The following is a 16,232-nucleotide window of genomic DNA, read 5'->3' as shown; positions in this document are numbered from 1 at the left end:
GTGGGTTTGGGGTCTTTTCAATGTGCTTTCCTTCTCTCCCCAGTACACCCTCACCACCAGCCAAGGGCCATGGGGGAGGGGCTACTGGGCATATGTGCCTGGTATGTCATCTGAAAGGAGGCCGAGGGCGTCAGAGGTCATTAAAGAGCCCCTTGGCCCAGCACTTGGCACGTGGTAAGCAATCTGGGTAGCTTTCAGGCTGTTCCCACTAGCAGCCAGTCTTAAAGCCAAGGGCAGACCCCGCCCCCAGTGACGTTAGGGCCCGCCCCTCTGGTGACACACGTGCTGCGGGGAGGGAGGGGCCGCGGGAGGTTCCGGGGGCAGAGCGGCGGGGGCGCGTCTGCCAGCTCTTATTTGCATATGCGCAGGCTGGATATTTATAACTTCTCTTCAGCCAGTTCCAAGTTATTGATGTCTTAAAGTGACTTTAATCTGAGCCTTCTTTTCTTCAAATGGGCTTTTGATTTCCGGAATGATATTATACATGGCTGTGAGCTATTGACTGAGCGATAGCTGTTGTGTTCTCAATGTGCTGATGCTGAAAATCTGCGATATAAATAAACTTCCTCTGGTAGAATCATTATAAAGCACAAGCAGCAGAAATTTATGGAAAGAACAGATTAAATGCTTAGACTTAAATTCTTCAGTGTGCTGCTTGCCTTAAACTGCTGTGTCTGGAGTTTGGGCTGCTGATTCAGGTGGAAAAAATCAAACGGACACATCGCTTGTCGGTGCATTTTTACTATGATCTATTGTGTTGCTAAAAGAGAAAGCTCAAAAGCTGCCATTGATAATCCTGGTTAAAACTTGCGGCATAAATTATTAAGACATGTAGTTTCTTTTCGGAGTGGTTGGGGACTGGGGCGCACAGCGTGGTAAAGAAATATAACATCAATATGTGCTTATGCATTGTAATGTGGGACATTTTTATGCCCACAATAAAACATTCTGCCTACAACTATGTTTATGAAAGCAACAGATAGAAAGATCCATAATGCCACTTAATAGAATTAATCACCTCCCCTCGGATCAGTTTAAAAGGCTTTTTATTGCATGTTGAAAAGCTCTGACCGTAATTAATACTCTGCACACTGCCAGGTGCCAGTCAGGGGCTGCAGGCAGCAAAGGAACTTTTGTCACACTCAACCGAGAGGGTTTTCCGGAGTCAGTCCAGTTGTCTGAGCTCCAGGTTTCTGAATAAGGAATCTAGCTTCTGTGTCGAGGCCAGGCTGGGGCTTTAAGATCCTAACTTTCAAGTTCTGGGCTCTAGATCTAAATCCTGAGCTTTTTCTGGTCTCTAGGTCATTTCTGGGCTCTGGCCCGTCTCTGGACTCTCAGCTCTAGATTCTGGGTAACCCATCCTGGGTCCCGAGGGAGTTGTTCTCACAATAGATCTATCCCCAGCGCAGGGAGAAGGGGATGGAAGTTTCCCAACAGGCTCAGCTTGGTGGATCCAGCTGACCACAGAAGTTAACCCCAAGGGCCCTCTCTTCACCTCTCTCCATTTCCGCTGGTTTCTAGCGAGGGAGGGAAGCTCTGGAACTGCCCGTGTCAGGTCTGCCTGGGTGTCAGCATGCGGACACAAGCTGGTCACTCAAGACGACAACCTGCTGTGACACAGACCCCAGGCTCATCCCCAGGCTGATTGGCTAGGCTGGCAGCCAACCAGCCGTGGAGGAGGCTCTGGGGCTGGTACTCCCCTTCCCCTCCAAAGGCGATGCCTTTATCTCCCTTGTCCCTTATCGCACAGCCAGTGCTGAGTGACTGGAGCCACAGGGAATCTCCGAAACAGCCCAGAAAAGCTGAAAAGGTGAAGGGTCAGCCTGAAGTAATTAAAGAACAGAATTGCCCTTTAGAAGCTTGGTTCAAGCCAGCAAGAGTGACACCGGCAGCAGGGAGGCAGAGCTTTGCCCCGCCTGGGTGGCACTGTGGGGAGGCTGGTAGCAGAGCTGGAGCCAGCTGGGACTCCGGCAAAGAACTTCCTGGGGTGTGGGAGCTCAGTTTCTCTTGAAAAGATGAGCCAGCCACAACAAAGGGGACCTTTGAGGGCAGCAAGGCCAGGCTCTGTCTCCCAACACGGCAGGGTGGAACTCTCTCCACCGGACTGGAATCCAGGGCATGCTCGGGCTTGGATGGGTGGCTTGTCACCAGGGGCTCAGATTCTTGTGCATGATGGAGAGGTCGCTGTCGCAGGTGTTTGCAGAGACATGAGTCATACCTGAACTGACTTCTGGCTTGTCCTGACATGGGCTGTGCCCTGAGTCTGTGGGAGGGGGCTCTGTCTGTGGCTGACCTCACAGAGGTGAGCACCCTTATGGGGAAAACCATGCCTCCCCTGCCCCAAGTGACGCGCTAAGTCCCAAGAACAGCTGGGGAAGACAGCGAGGCATGGTTGTTGTGGGGAAAACACTTATTTCATCAGCCAACGAAAAGGTAGTGAGTGCCTGCCATGCCTAACAAACAGAACTCCACCCTCGTGAAACTCTCCGCAAGGGTATCCTAGAGTTCCAGCAGCCATGCCGGTTGGACAAGCCATGGGAAAAGGGCAACAAACCAGTGCAGAAGGCACACCAGCGTTCCCAAGGAAGTGTGCGCGGTGGGGGAGGTAGTCGCTCGTCTTGACTGGGAAAGTTTTCTTCTCCCATCCAGCGTCTCCCACTGGGTTTATGTAAATGGGCTGTGGGATCTGACCCAGCAGACAGCGCACGTGGGGCACCCTGTCAGAATAGGGCCGTGTGCCCAGCCACGTGCCAGCCCACCCAGACAGGCACAGAGCGAAAGGCAGGCCGGCGCTTGACAACCAGACCTGCCCTCCTAAGGTTACCAGACCCCCACTCTCTCTGTCCACAGCATCCCTGGCCTTGGAGCACCCACCCCACCCGGCAGCTATCCTGATCCCTCCCTGGCCTGGGGCGCAGAGTGCTCCGGGGGCCTGAGCGAGCTGGGGAGAGGTCTGGGGGCACAGACCTGGGCTCCGAGAGCCATTCCCTGGGGGACTTCTGGGACGCTTTGCTAATAGAGACGTCTGTTCTGAGAGGTCGTGGTACCACCTGTCGTTAACCTGGGCAACCTGCCCAGGGTTCTCACCAAGAAATCATAGGCAGCTGCTTGCAGGCGGGTGAGTGATTTGCAAGGACTACAAGAATATTTGCATAAACATATGTATGGAAGTGTGTATTTATTTGCATTCATTTGCATAAATTGCTTGCACCTCAAGCTGTTGTTCCTTAATTTTTTTTTTTTCAGTAAATTTCTTTGAGCTCAGAGCCCAGATCTGGACACTTTGGAACTAAGCACAAAAAGATGAAATGACAGCACTGAGGCATGAGACCAGAGGTTCTCAAACTTTGTTATGCGTTAATAAAATTTTCTGGGTTGCTTTTAGAAATGCTGGTGCCTTGGTCACCCCCATACTATTGAATCGGAGACTCTGAGGGTTGGGCCCACAGTGTAGGGTTTGTTGTTTTGTTCTGTTTTGTTTCATTTTTGAAGCCTCCAGCTGAGTCTGAGGCATAGACCGAGGCTGAGAATCGATGCCATAGACAGGGCAGGCCCCTGTCAGGTAAGCAGCTTGGCATCCACGTCAGGCCAGGCACCTCTCCTCCCTCCCCCGTATGTACAAGACACTCAAAGCTTAAGGCCAGTGAGGGATGTGAAGTGCCAGGGCCACACTGCACAGAAGGGGCTCTCAGTCAAAGGTCACCACGCCCCTTCATCGTCACCATCGCTGTATAGTGTCATCCGTGCAGACAGACTTGCTGCTCCTTCTGGCCCCGCCACCCGCATCACCCTGAACTCCATCCACCGAGGCCTCCAGTCATCAGCCCCTCGGAGCACTGAGCGCTGGAGGAGGGCAGGGCCCAGGTTCTGTTCTGGCTGAGTTCAATCCTTTCTCCTCCCACCTGACTTCCAAGCTGATGACCCCATCACTGCCCAGGGGCCTGGGAAGTGTGTCCCTGCAAGGGGGACACCATGTGTTCCAGAATGAGCCTGCCCACCCTGCCCCTCTCCCTGCATTCCTCTCTGCAGGCCGGGAGAGAGCCAAGCACTAGGGCTTGCAGGCTCTGTCCCTCCTGGGTGGTGCTGCCTGGGACAGAAGGACATAGGAGGCCTGGGCATGCCTAGCATCCTGGGGTTTGGTTGTTTCCCAGCATTCCCAGGGTCCCCCCTGCAGCGTCCCACTCTCCCTGCTGGCCGCCACAGCTGCACCCATCCTCCCACCTGCTGCCCCAGGCCCTGCAGCCACTGGTCCTTCCCAGCCCTCCTGCTGTGCCTCTGTGCCCTTTCTCTAAGGCTTTCTGCTCAAATCCCATCCATCGAGACCCAGCTCATTGCCTCCCATTCCTGACACCTTCCCCAATCCAACAACTACTCATTCATTCCTTCTGTCCCTCATTTGCGCATTACCTGAAACCTGTTTGGGGCCAGAAGCTATACCAGGCATTCGGGCACGGAGACAGACAGACCCAGGCTTGCTCTTGAGAGCTTTTCTGAGCAGTGCCCAAAGCCCGGAGCTTCCCCTCCTCAGCCCCTCCCCACCAGAGAATGGCAAGCTCCCACCTACTCCCATTGTGCAGGTGCGTCATATTAACAGATGCCGCTCAGGGTGGGTAACACAGGTCTTGCTAAGCGGACACAGGCACAGCCCACAGGGGCTAACAGAGGGGGTAAGTGTTGGTTTAAGGACCTTCAGAAGGCAGAAGGGAGCTCAGGGGGCCGTCTCTGGTGGCAGCAGGTGGCCCAGCCCACTCCTTTGTAGATCCAACTTTGCTGGAACACATGGGGTCATTCCTAGAATCTTGTGGAAGCCCATGGCTTGGTTTGCAGACCCTCCCAAGCCCCCGGTGAGCTACACCGGGGGACCCTTCTCCCCAGCCTGCCCCAGGGCCTTGGTGCAGTCCCCTGGACATAGGGCTGTAGGCACCCAGCCAGACCCTCCCATCCCACTGAGACCTCCTCACCCCCACCCACCAGAGGCAACCTGCACCCCAAGAAAGAGTCATCCTGGGCCACCACAGTAGGTCTGTAGAAGCTCCAGGGGGTCTGGAGATGGCTTCCTTTCCTAAAAGGGTCTGTGCAACCAAATGGATGCCATACTTGCCCCCGAGGCAGAGCTGGGCAGGAGTGCCCAGCCCAGGGTGGCAGACACAGCTCCTGAGTGGCCTCCCCCAGCTCTCCGCCCCAGGCTGGAGGCAGTGGATGAAGCCAATGACGACTCTCCAACTCTCTGAGATTCTGTTTCATCAGGGGCACTGCAGACCCAAGGGCCAGGGACCCCACGCCTGGCCAGAGCACAGTGTATCCACGCCCCTGAGTCCTGGGGGAACTCTGTTTTCTTGTCCCTTTGGTCACAGCCGTTCTCTCCGTCAGCAGACACCCTCCTCCTCCCCTCGGGCACTCAGCTCTGGGCCCCTGCCCTGGAGCAGCCCACAGCCCCAGGGCCTGATGGATGAGAAATCTCCTTGTCCAAGGGGTGAGCCCAGTGCGGTGGGGCCAGAGGGTGGCATTGGAACCCAGCCTGACAGAATAGGAGGGAAGTTTCCTGAACATGGAAGAGGAGACTGTTCCCCACGAAGGGAACAGCTGTGCGGAGAGCAGCCTGGGTACTGGCCGTCTGCGCTCATACCACACCCTCCCTCTCCTGGGTAGTAACCCTCCCCTGCTATGCATATAATCGCACACCAAGCCAAGAAAGCTCGAGAGGGCACAAAGCGGAAGAGCTGGGTCACTTTGGTCTCCCTGCACACAGCCGTGCTCCAAGGGGGTAGGGTGATCGTGCTGAACACAGCCTGGGGGCGGGGACAGGGGCTTGGCCTCTCAGCTTTGGTGTCCATGCAAGCGGTAGACCCGCCTCACGTGCCCCCCTCTGTCAGCCTCTGAACACAGTGGCAGGTGGCCACAACGTCCACCCGGAGCAGAGGGACCCTACAGCCCAGGGCTGCAGCCAAGACACAGGCCCGGACCCACCCATGCAGCCTGGCTCCGCTTGGGTAATGACTTCCAATGAGAGTTTGTAAACACTGTACTCTGGCTTTATTATGGAGTCTAATAGGTTCAGCTTCTCAAGAAAAATAGACTGTCAGTCTAAGGAGGTGTAGGGAAGTGACCGGGCGGAGAGGGGTATCATCAACTCCGGCAGCTCCGCTGAAATGACGGCAGGTCCCATTTCCGGAAAATCAACCCAGGAGGTCACAGAGCATGGCCAGTGTGCCCAGACAGGCCTGCCCTTCCTACATCAGGGCCTCAGACGCATCTGTCGCTGCTCAGAGCCCAGCACCTGGGGGCCACCCTGGGAGCCCTCCTGTGGGTACCAGAGGCTGCCCTGGGCTCTGGGGACACAGAATGAATGGTGGCATCTCTACCCCACCAGAGCTCAGTCTCGCCTGAGACAGAATTCAGCCAGCAAATATCACACATGGAGCAGTGAGGGACTGGCAGGGGAGAGGCCTGAGCTGGAAGGCAGGAGGCAGAGTCGAAGGGGACAGGAATGGAGGATGTCAGGACAGACCACCTGTTGACCCTTCCAGGGACCCCCTGGGACTGGGCCTGGGTGCCCCTTCCACAGGCTGGTGTGAGGGCAGGCGGGTGTGCAGGACACAGTGGCGGTAGGTGAGGGCCTGGAGACGGTGGGCCCACCTGGGCAGGCCCAGGGCCTGGCTCCTCCCTGGCAGCTGTAGTTGCTCCCTGGGTGGGATGCCTGGGCTCCTGGCTAACCCTCTGACCTGACAGGTGGCTCCTGATCACCTGGAGGGCACAGCCCCTCTGTCTTCTTCTTTTTGCCTATCAGGACTTGCTAACCTTCCTAGAATAGTCGTGGCAATTACTTGCATGATGGTTAAAGGCCATTTGCAGTAGGAAAATCTAAAATGACACCTGGGCTTTCCGGAATGGCGGGAGAGGAGGACACAGACAGACCCAGCGGCTGACAGCCAAGGAGAGACACTCCTCCTGAGAGGCTGTAGGGGGCACAGGTGGGACAGAGAGGGGTCCCTATCCTCCCTTTCCACCCCCCCACACTCGGGCTCCCAGGATCGCTCCTCCTCCCCCTCACCCAGCCCTCTTGTCGGGGAATGCTCACCTGCGATGGGCTTCGCAGAGCTCCGAGCTGCCATTAGCCCCAGCATCTGGGGTTCTGTTTCGCTTCCCTCTTTACCTGGGTAACTGAGCGGATTGTACTCCCAGCTCCGGTTCACTAATTCTTACAAATCCTTTAGAACTATTGATTCATGTGCTGTCCTCTGCAGCCCCCTCTCCTCCCCAGCTCTCAGCCCAGTGCCTTACCCTGTGCAGACACCCGGCAGGCACATAGGTTGGCTGGTTGATTGTGTGCCTGGGGGATTTGGGGAAGGGGCACCAGAATGGGGTGGACTAGCAGAGGGCAGTGGAGAAACGGGGGTGCCTGATGGTGGGCAAGAGCTGGGGGAGAAGTACGAGAGACACGGGGTTGGTTCTGAGCGGCCCCTTAAAGTGGAAGAGACGAAGCTGACTGTCCCTCTCTCCGGTAAAACCCACCAGTGTCCCCCAGGCTCCTGTGGGAGAAAGCCACCTGCGGGTGCGTTTCTTTCACAGTCTGACAGGGGCCTGCCTTTCTTCGGGGCTCCTCTCCCTGCTGCTCACACGCACACACCACCCAATCAGCACACACATGCGCTTGTACACATGGTTACATACGTGCCCACAGACACAGCATACATTCATACCCTTATACACACGCCACACACTCCAACACGCACACACACGTCCCCGTCATTCACACCTCACCCCCCAGCCGTCCTGGCAAGCTCCTGCTTATCTTCGATGTTCCCGTAGCCCACCCCCCTGTGGACTTCCCTGTGCTCTGCTGAGCAAGGCAGCCGTCCCTCCCCCACACCCCTCTGCCCAGGGCCTGCCCAGTAAACTCATCTCACTTGGCGTCACAGTTAGTGTGTCCCCCACGAGACCATGAACATCATTCACGTGTGTCCCCGGCACCCCACCAGTGCCCAGCACACGGGAGATGAACTCCTGTTTAATGGACAAACGAATGGGCCAAACGGACACAAGCGGCCTGTAGTTTCCAGAACTCTGGATCTCAGAGTCTGCCTCTGAGAGGGGATGTCCACCCCTCAGCTTCATTCAGGGCCCCCTAACCTCTCTGGAGCCCTCCTGGCTTCAGCCTGGGCACATGGAGCTCTCCAAGGTGCTAAACTTGGGTCTGTCTGTCTCTCTCTCTCTCCCCCTCCCTCCCCTCCTCCCTGTGTCTCTCTCTCTCTCTCTGTTTCTCTGTGCATGTGTGCATGAGTGTGTGTGTCTGTCTGTCTCTCTCTCTCTCTCTCTCTCTCTCTCTCTCTCTCTCAGCCCCAACTCTGTCCTGGCTTCTTGACTCCATTCCCCCAGCCAAGAACCACCCACCACCTTCCAAGGGCCCACCCTCCAATGGAAAGAGACAATATCTCTAATATGCTGCAGGCAGAACCCAGCTTCGTGGAGGCACCTGCATCCCCTTGACCTGCATCCTCTAAGCAGGGGGCGGGGCCAGGTGGCAGCTTCTTTACTGGGGGCAGGAAGGACGAGCAGCTGCTAGTGTCAACCCACTAGCACTTCCCTCCAACTGCAGCCTCTGGGTTTGCCCAGTGGCCTCCCCCGATCAGCCCGGGGTCTGCCCCCACCTCTGCAGTGACCACCCTGTGGACAGCTTTCTTGAGCTGGTGCTGGAGTTCTCACATTCTGTCCCCTGCTCTCCTCCATTCTTTCCACACAAAAGACCATTCTCTCTGACTCCTACTCTGCCGTGACACACGGCAAGAGCTGTCAATGAGGGTGACCAATTATCCGCGTGTTTGGGTGAATCTCCCTCTGTCCACCGCATGTGAAGGCTCCTATTCCGCAGGGTTGCCCCGGGGCTTCAGGCCGCACCCGCACTCAAGGGGGTGCGGAGGCAGTCAGTCTTTCCCAGCAGGACCATTCAGGGCTCCTCAAAGCCCCTGGAACTGCACAGACTAGGCAAATCCCTTCCCAGGGAGGGCCTAGACAGTGGATTTAATGGCGCTTTAGAGCCACAGATTGACATACAAATTGTAGGGTCACCCCTGTTTTATTAACACTGGTGTCTCCAGAAGTTAGAGGGGGCTTGAATGTTGTGTTCTCTCCATCCAGCTGCACACAGCTGTAACACTTCAGATGGTTCTGTTGGGCCATCTTTTGGGGAAGTTATTCTTACCACCAAGAACATGTCTGCCTCTGGTCCCCAACCCACCCTGAATTCTGGGGGCTGGTGTGACTTCCCAGTAGGGGACCCTCCCTCCCGACCCAGGCTGGTTGCACGGTGCACAGGTTGTTTGAGTCCATCTTATCTGGGAGCTGGAGCCCTGCCGGCCCTCAAAGTCGGTTCTGAGCCTGGTGCAGCAAAGGAGAAGGGGGGGATGTGTATGATCCCATCAATTGGGGGAGGAGGAGGAACCATTCAGCTCCAGGCCGGTCTGCTCCTCGTGCTCCCTGCCCCGCGGTGTCCCCACCGAGAAGCCGCCATCTGTCCCCACAGGGCGCACACGTCAAGCTCCTCTGCTTCCAGATGAGTTTTCCTCAGGGCAAGTGTGACACAGTCTCTGCTGGGCTTTCTCAGTGTATTTCACAACTGCTCTGAGTTTATAATTTTTGGAGGTCCTTTATCAAATGCGTGTCATAAATATCAATGGGACTTGGGAGCATTTGTCACCTCGCTGGGTTCTTACTTGAGCTCTGAAAAAAATTATTTGGCCACACAACCTTTCTCAGGGCCCTGATTTAATGGACTTCTCTGCGGAGAAGCCACTGAAGCCCGCTGCCTTTTCGTACCTGACACCGCTTCCTCTTTGTTACTGCCTCCGACAGCCCTTCCAGCCCGACTGGAAAGAGCCCATTAGTCTCTGACAAATAACGCGTGTCGTTTGGTGAAAAATATGCAGAAGTTTGGCTGCAACTTCATCTCCTTCCTCGGTTCTGTTTGTAGCCTCACTCACCTCTAAAGGAAGTACCCAGGCCCAGGCCGACCCCCCACCACGTCCCCGTGTCCCTGTGTCCTACAAGGCCACTGGCTACCGGGCTCATGAAGCTGGTTTACCCTAACCCCTCACATTGGGGTTTGAGATCAGGGGGATCCAGAGATGTCTGTAACGGGGTGTTGAGATTAGCCAAAAGGTGGAAGCACCCCAGGCGTCCACGAACAGATGACTGGATAAAGAAAATGTGTCACGCGCCTACAGTGGAATAATATTCAGCCTTAAAGAGGGAGGAAACTGTGACAGACTCTACGACACGGGCGAGGCGCGAGGATGTCATGCTCCGCGACGTCAGCCAGTTACAATAAGACAAGCACCGCGTGACTCCGCAGACGTGATGCAGAGCCTGGAGCGGCTGGATTCAGAGAGACAGAAAATAGAATGGCGGAGAGAGGGGGATGGCGGTGGGGGTTGGGTTTCATGGGTACAGAGTTTCGGTTTTGCACGATAAAAATACTTCTGGAAACTGATTGCACAGCAGTGGAAATGTGCTTAACTCCTGAACTGAACACGTGAAAACGGTTAAGAAGGCAAAATGGACCACAGTTAAAAGTAATAATGATGATTAGCTTCCACCGGAACGAGAGAAGGAGAAACCGACACAGAACGCTCCCTGAGCGCGGGAGTCTGCCCTTTATTCATGCTTTCCGTGCCAGCGGCTCTGGCTGCGCAGCCAAACAGCTCTGCGACGCGGTGGCTCAAAACAACCACGCGTTTAGGCTGTGGCTGCAGTCTGCAGTGAGGGTCGGGCCCAGCGGATACTGGGGCTGGGACCGGCTGGGGTAAGTGCTCACCTGGGACGCCTCATCTCTGCTCCACGAGGTCTCAGCCTCCCGCAGACTAGTCCAGGCTTGTTTGGGTGGTGGTAGTGGCAGGGGTCCCAAGAGAAGGAGCAAAAGCCAGCCAAGCCTCCTGAGGCTGTGACTCCCACTCACACGCTGTCCTTTCGATCATATTCTAGGGTCCAAAGCAAGTCACAGGGCCAGTCAAAATTCAAAGGGTGGGGGGATGAACTCCACCCCTTGGTGGGAGGGGCTGCAATCTACCACAGACACTGTATATATGCCAGGCCCTGTGCTAAGTATTGAAGGTAAAAATATAAATAAAACATCGTGAAGTGCAGCAGGCAGGTTAATTGTTACAGCACATACTATGCTCCAAAGGTAAGCCCGGGGGCTAGGGGAGGCTGCCGAAGAGGCAGAGGATGGGGAGGCTTAATAACACCTTAACCGGTGTTGAAGAATAAATGGTAATTAGCCAGAAGAAGAAGGGAGGCAAAGATCTGGGCAGAGGGGAGGAGAGATGAGTGAAGGCTGGGAGCCAGCCTGCCCAGGTGAGGCTTCTGTGGAGGGTGAAGGAAGGGCCAGCCCTGGAGTGGAGAACTGCAGTGTGGCAGGGAAGAGGGGGCCTTGCTTTCCCTGCTCAGCCTAGAAGGGTTTTTTTTTTTAGAAGGGTTTATTTAAGTAGGGACTGATGGCCAGGTTGCTGTGTGGAGGTGGCTTGGAGGGGGACAGGCCAGAAACAAAGGGACATCCTTGGAGGCAGCCACAGTGACTCAGGTGAAAGAGGGTGGCGGGACCAGACAGGGTGCCAGCAGGAACAGGGCCAGAAGAGAGTGGACTCGGTGTGGGAGGGGGAGGGGAGGAGCCAAGCAGTCGGCCTAGGGACATATTCAGCCTGTGCTTTATGCCCACATGTCAATGGGGCAGGGGGTGGGGGATCCCTATGGAGGGTAAGCCCAAGGGCAGAGGGCAGCGCTTGTGTGGGCAAGCAAGGGTGTCCTCGTGGTTCGCAGACACAAGAGGGACATCACACTTGGAAAAGACCACTCAAAGACCAGAATGCCGGCCAACAGAGAGGGGCCAGCTTCTGTGGCCAAGGCTTCTCTCCCATGGGCAGGGGGCTGGGGGTGGTGGAGCCCAGCCCCGCGGAGGCCCAGGAGGCTCAGCAGGTCTCCAGGTACCCCCTTCCTCCACAAACCTGAGGCAGCCAAATTCCCCAGGGTGCTGGACGCTGCTGGAGTCCACTCTGATGACCCAGTGCGGGTCAGGCTCCGCTCCCGGCCTGCAGACCACTGGGGGCTGGTGGGAAGGCTTCCCCCGGAGCCCACAGTCCACCAAGGCCCTATGACATTAAGGGTTGCCCTTTGCCGAGGCAGGGGGTGGGCAGGAGGGCAGCTGATGCCCTCCCTGAGCTGGTGTCGGCTCCCTCCCGTGGATACTGGGTCATGAGTGCCAAAACACCACCTCTTGGGCCAGGCCCTCAGGGGGCAGGCAGTAAGCACATACTGACTGATCAACATTGGGAATGCGTTTGGGACCCTGCTGTGCAAGGGAATCCCCTGTGAGCACTTCCGTAAACTGAAACATTCTTCTGAAACCAAATAATCCTGCCCAGCTGTTAAACCCAGACTTCCTCAGAGTGGGAGCAGACAGCGCCTGCAATTCCCGGGACCTGGATCTCCGAGCCCCTCCCCATCCTCCCGGACTCCCTGGAAGGAGGCACTGCTGCTGGGGCTGGGGCTGGGGTGTCATCCTCGCTGGGGCCTTGGTTCAGAAGTGAAATGTTCCCAAACGCCTGGAATGCTCTGGACCCAGCGGCAGTGGCATTGTGGGTGCCTCTGTGCTTTCCTGGCTCCCTGAGCATGGTTAACTCAGCAGGCACGCGGGCCGCCTCTGTCACTCATGGCAATGTGGCAACCAGGGGGCAGCGGAGCAGATGTCCTTGGTACTTGAGGGAACTGAGGCCCCAAAAGCTGGAGCAACGTGCCCAGGGTCACATAGCCAATTAGTGGCAAAACTGGAATGAGAACCAGCATCCAGGTCTTTGGGATTCCAGCCCAGACCTCTCTCCCCACCCCACACTGCTTCACTCAAAAGATGACATCACCCACCTGGCTCATGGTTCGGGAGTAAATTCGGCTGGTAGCTGTTTGGAGAGCTGGTGTGTGAGCACAGCTGCTCAGCCTTAACCCCGCCTGGCCCTGCAGGCTCTCCCTGCATGCCCAGCCTCTCCGCACCCAGGCCTCGTGCTCCTGCGGCAGGTGCCCACCGCTGCCTCCTGCACCCCCCTGCACGTCTCCCTCCAACCCCTGTGTCCCACAGGCTCTAGCCCCGACCCCAAAACTAAACTCATCACCCCCTCCCTTCCCGATGTCCCTCCAGAAACCTGAAGTGGCCCTCACGCCTCCCCCCTCCATGTCCCCTCCAGCACTGAAGGCTGTGGCGTGCATCCACTGCCTACATGCTCACCTTTCTCTGTCCTTCTGTGACTCAGCGTTCAGGCCTTTGTCCATTCTCTCTTGGATTACGGAGCCATCACTACGGTCAGCAGTAACGGTGAGCCTACCACGTGCTCGTTGGGCTCATCCTGCATGCCAGGGCCGTGGCCAACTGGGACACGGATTGACCTTCCCAAACTCAGGCGGCGGCTGGGAGGCAGAGCCCAGGCTCTCGCAGGGTCCTGCCTCCACACATCACTCCCAGCCTGCCTGTCACGTGGCTGTCACACGGACTTGTCTGACACCCAGATCTAACGTTGTCACTCCCTGTGCAGAGTCCTTGGCGGCTCCCCGGTACCCAGAAGGTTCGTGTGAATCCCCTCAAAAGGTTCTGGAGATCTGACCCTGCTGGCCCAACCCTCGCAGCCCCACCGCCCCAGGCCTTTGCTCCCCTGCACGTGCCCCGCCGGCACCTCCACGCCCTCCATTCAGGCCGCATGCCCAGCTGCTGGTCTGACTACAACTGTGGGCAGCCCCCTGGGACCTCAGCCAGTGGTCCCCCAACTCACAGACCCGCTGCCACTTCAGGCTGGCCCCATGCAGGGATGGTGGGGGTCAGTGATTTGCCATTGCCCACTCACCCCAGTCCCCCTGTCTGGGGTGTGCTCCAGGACTCCCCCTCACCGTCTTCCATGGTCCTCAGCAGAGTCAGGCCTGCCTGGCTGCAGAGTCCACAGGCCCCTCCCGTCCCTGAGCGTCTGATGTTCACCACCCCTGGAATCAGAGCAGGGACCTGCGAGCCCACTTCACAGATGTACAAACAGAGGCTCAGGGAGTGCAGGGCCCTCTCCCGGGGCATCCAGGTATCGGAAGCAGTGCTGGTCTCAGCGGGGCCTCTTGGCAGGAGCTGACACCTGCTTGGCCCATGTGGACAGAGGGGAGTAGTCAGGCTGGAGCAGGGCACACAGGAGGGCAGTTTCAGAACACCAGCCAGGGTGCAGCGTAGACCTGGAGGGCTGGGGTGACCCTGGGGGACTTGGCGGGCAGGGCTCAGTGTTGCAGACCACCCTCTCCCATTCACCTGCCAAATGACATAACCCACCTCACAACAGTCTGGGTCATTCTGGTCCCCAGATCTGGGCCTTTGATGTCCAGCCACCAGCAGTGCTAAGGGCAGGCCTCTGTCTAGAGGCAGGCAGGCGAGGCTTGAGGGAGCGGGGTCCTCCAAAGGCCTTAACTTTTGCAAATGAAAGAGTTCATATAAACTAAGCAGCGTAGTAGTTAGGCTCTCCTCCTTCCCCCGTCTGAGCCTGGAGATGGGTCTGGGAGAAACTTCTGACAACCTCAGGTTCGGAGCCCGTGGGCCTGGGGCGTTCTCTGTGCCAGCCCCAGGTGGCCACGACACAGGCAAAGGTAGGTGTGCAGCAGGGTGGGAAGGCCCAGAGGCCACTGCCCGGGACCTGCTGGGGCTGTAAGCCTCTCCACCCCCTGCTGAAGCCCCAGGTGAGGGTGGGAGTCCTGAATGAGCTGGCATGAGGGAGGAGGTACTACAGCCGGGTCCCTGTTCCTGGCTTACTTCCCCCAGCAGCCCCCAAGTCTGAAATGGAAGGAAGTGCTCCCCACTCCACCCTTCCCTTTGAAGACCCCTCCCCAAGCAGCTCTCCCCAGCCTGGCTGTGAGTGTCTAACAGAAGAGATGCTGTTTTTGCAGGTTCTGTGGTTTTTATTCCTTCGAACCATATCCAGCCCATCTTGCATCACTATGCCATGCTTTACCTGGTATCAAACACATCGGCACTCATTGGCATTGAAGAACTTGTTCCGTAGAGATATAGCAGTTTTTAGTCGTCTGTGATAACGTATTCTCTGTGTTTCCAATTGTCACTATGGGACTCTTTTCCCCGGACCTTTCAATTTCTGGGTTGGATTTTTATTGTGTTTGTTTTGTTTGGGTTTGGTTTTCTTTGTTTGGTTTTTGTTTTTGTTTTTGTTTTGCTTTTGAAAGTTGTGGTTCCTTCGGTTCTGTGGCCCCTCCCAGTTGCCGCTTGTTGACGCATTGTTTGTGACTTCCTTTGACTGTCGGTGTTGAGCCAGTCTTGCCAAGAAAGTATCAAATATTTTCCTATTTCTCTACTTCTTGAAAAAAAAATTTTTTTAATTTTTAAAAAAAAACCTCTTAATGGGAACCTGGCCCTGTCTGTCTTCTCTGTTCTGCAGAAATGTTGAAGGAGTTGAACCAGCAGCGCAGAGCGAAAGCCTTTACAGACCTGAAAATTGTTGTTGAAGGCAGAGAGTTTGAAGTCCACCAAAATGTTCTAGCTTCCTGCAGCTTGTATTTCAAGGACCTGATTCAAAGGTTTGCCTTCCTTCCAGCTGTGGTCGGGTCTGTTCCTTTGTAGGACGCTTTTGTGTCGCTTTTCTCCTCCCCTCTCTTGCAGGTTCCTGGAGTGTGACTCCCTGTCACAGAGCCAGTAGCCATCTCTGCCCCCCCACCCCCCGCCCCCAGCACCCTCTCACACGCAGCCGTGGAGCAGCCACTGCCCCCGCCCACCCCACGCAGCCCTTGCTGGTCACCAGGGGCCTCTGCCCGCAGTAGACCAACCCCCTCCTGCCCGACCCTGAGGAGCCTGCGTCCTCAGTGGCTCACAAGCCCTGCCTGAGATTAGGAGGCCTGTGGACTCCATGTTGAGGGACTGCTGCACACTGCCACCACTGGGCCAGCACAGGGTGCCCGGCACCATCGTCCCTGCTGTCGATAGTGAACTTAATGCCAGGAAAGCACATCGACCACACCAGCCCCTGCCAGGGGGCACGAGGCGCCCAAGGGGCCGCTTTTTCGCAGCCCGCATCGGGGAGAGATGTGTAGCCGAAGCCTCATCCCCGCTGCATGTCTCCACACGTGTGTCCCAAGCCAAGCCGGCGCTGTCCCAGCCCAGACCAGCTGTGTCCTAAACACGGTCTCTCTTGGCGTCCGCTCCCGCCCCACCGCCCTCTGCC

General features: G+C 56.7%; 1 protein-coding gene across 4 annotated transcripts in view; it reads left to right on the top strand.

The window, feature by feature from the left end:
- The window catches only part of KLHL29 (kelch like family member 29), a 284,614-nt gene that overhangs the window by 249,564 nt on the left and 18,818 nt on the right, over nucleotides 1-16,232 (top strand). For all 4 annotated transcript variants that reach the window (XM_053925110.1, XM_024552500.3, XM_053925109.1 and 1 more), the window contains one exon: nucleotides 15,453-15,591. In XM_053925110.1, coding sequence (XP_053781085.1) covers nucleotides 15,453-15,591 — 139 coding nt within the window. The remainder of the gene's footprint in view (nucleotides 1-15,452; nucleotides 15,592-16,232) is intronic.

This window comes from Desmodus rotundus, chromosome 5, assembly GCF_022682495.2.
Source record: "Desmodus rotundus isolate HL8 chromosome 5, HLdesRot8A.1, whole genome shotgun sequence".
Lineage (NCBI taxonomy): Eukaryota > Metazoa > Chordata > Mammalia > Chiroptera > Phyllostomidae > Desmodus > Desmodus rotundus.
Note: the sequence above shows the minus strand (reverse complement) of the source record. Positions and strands in the feature narration are given on the sequence as shown.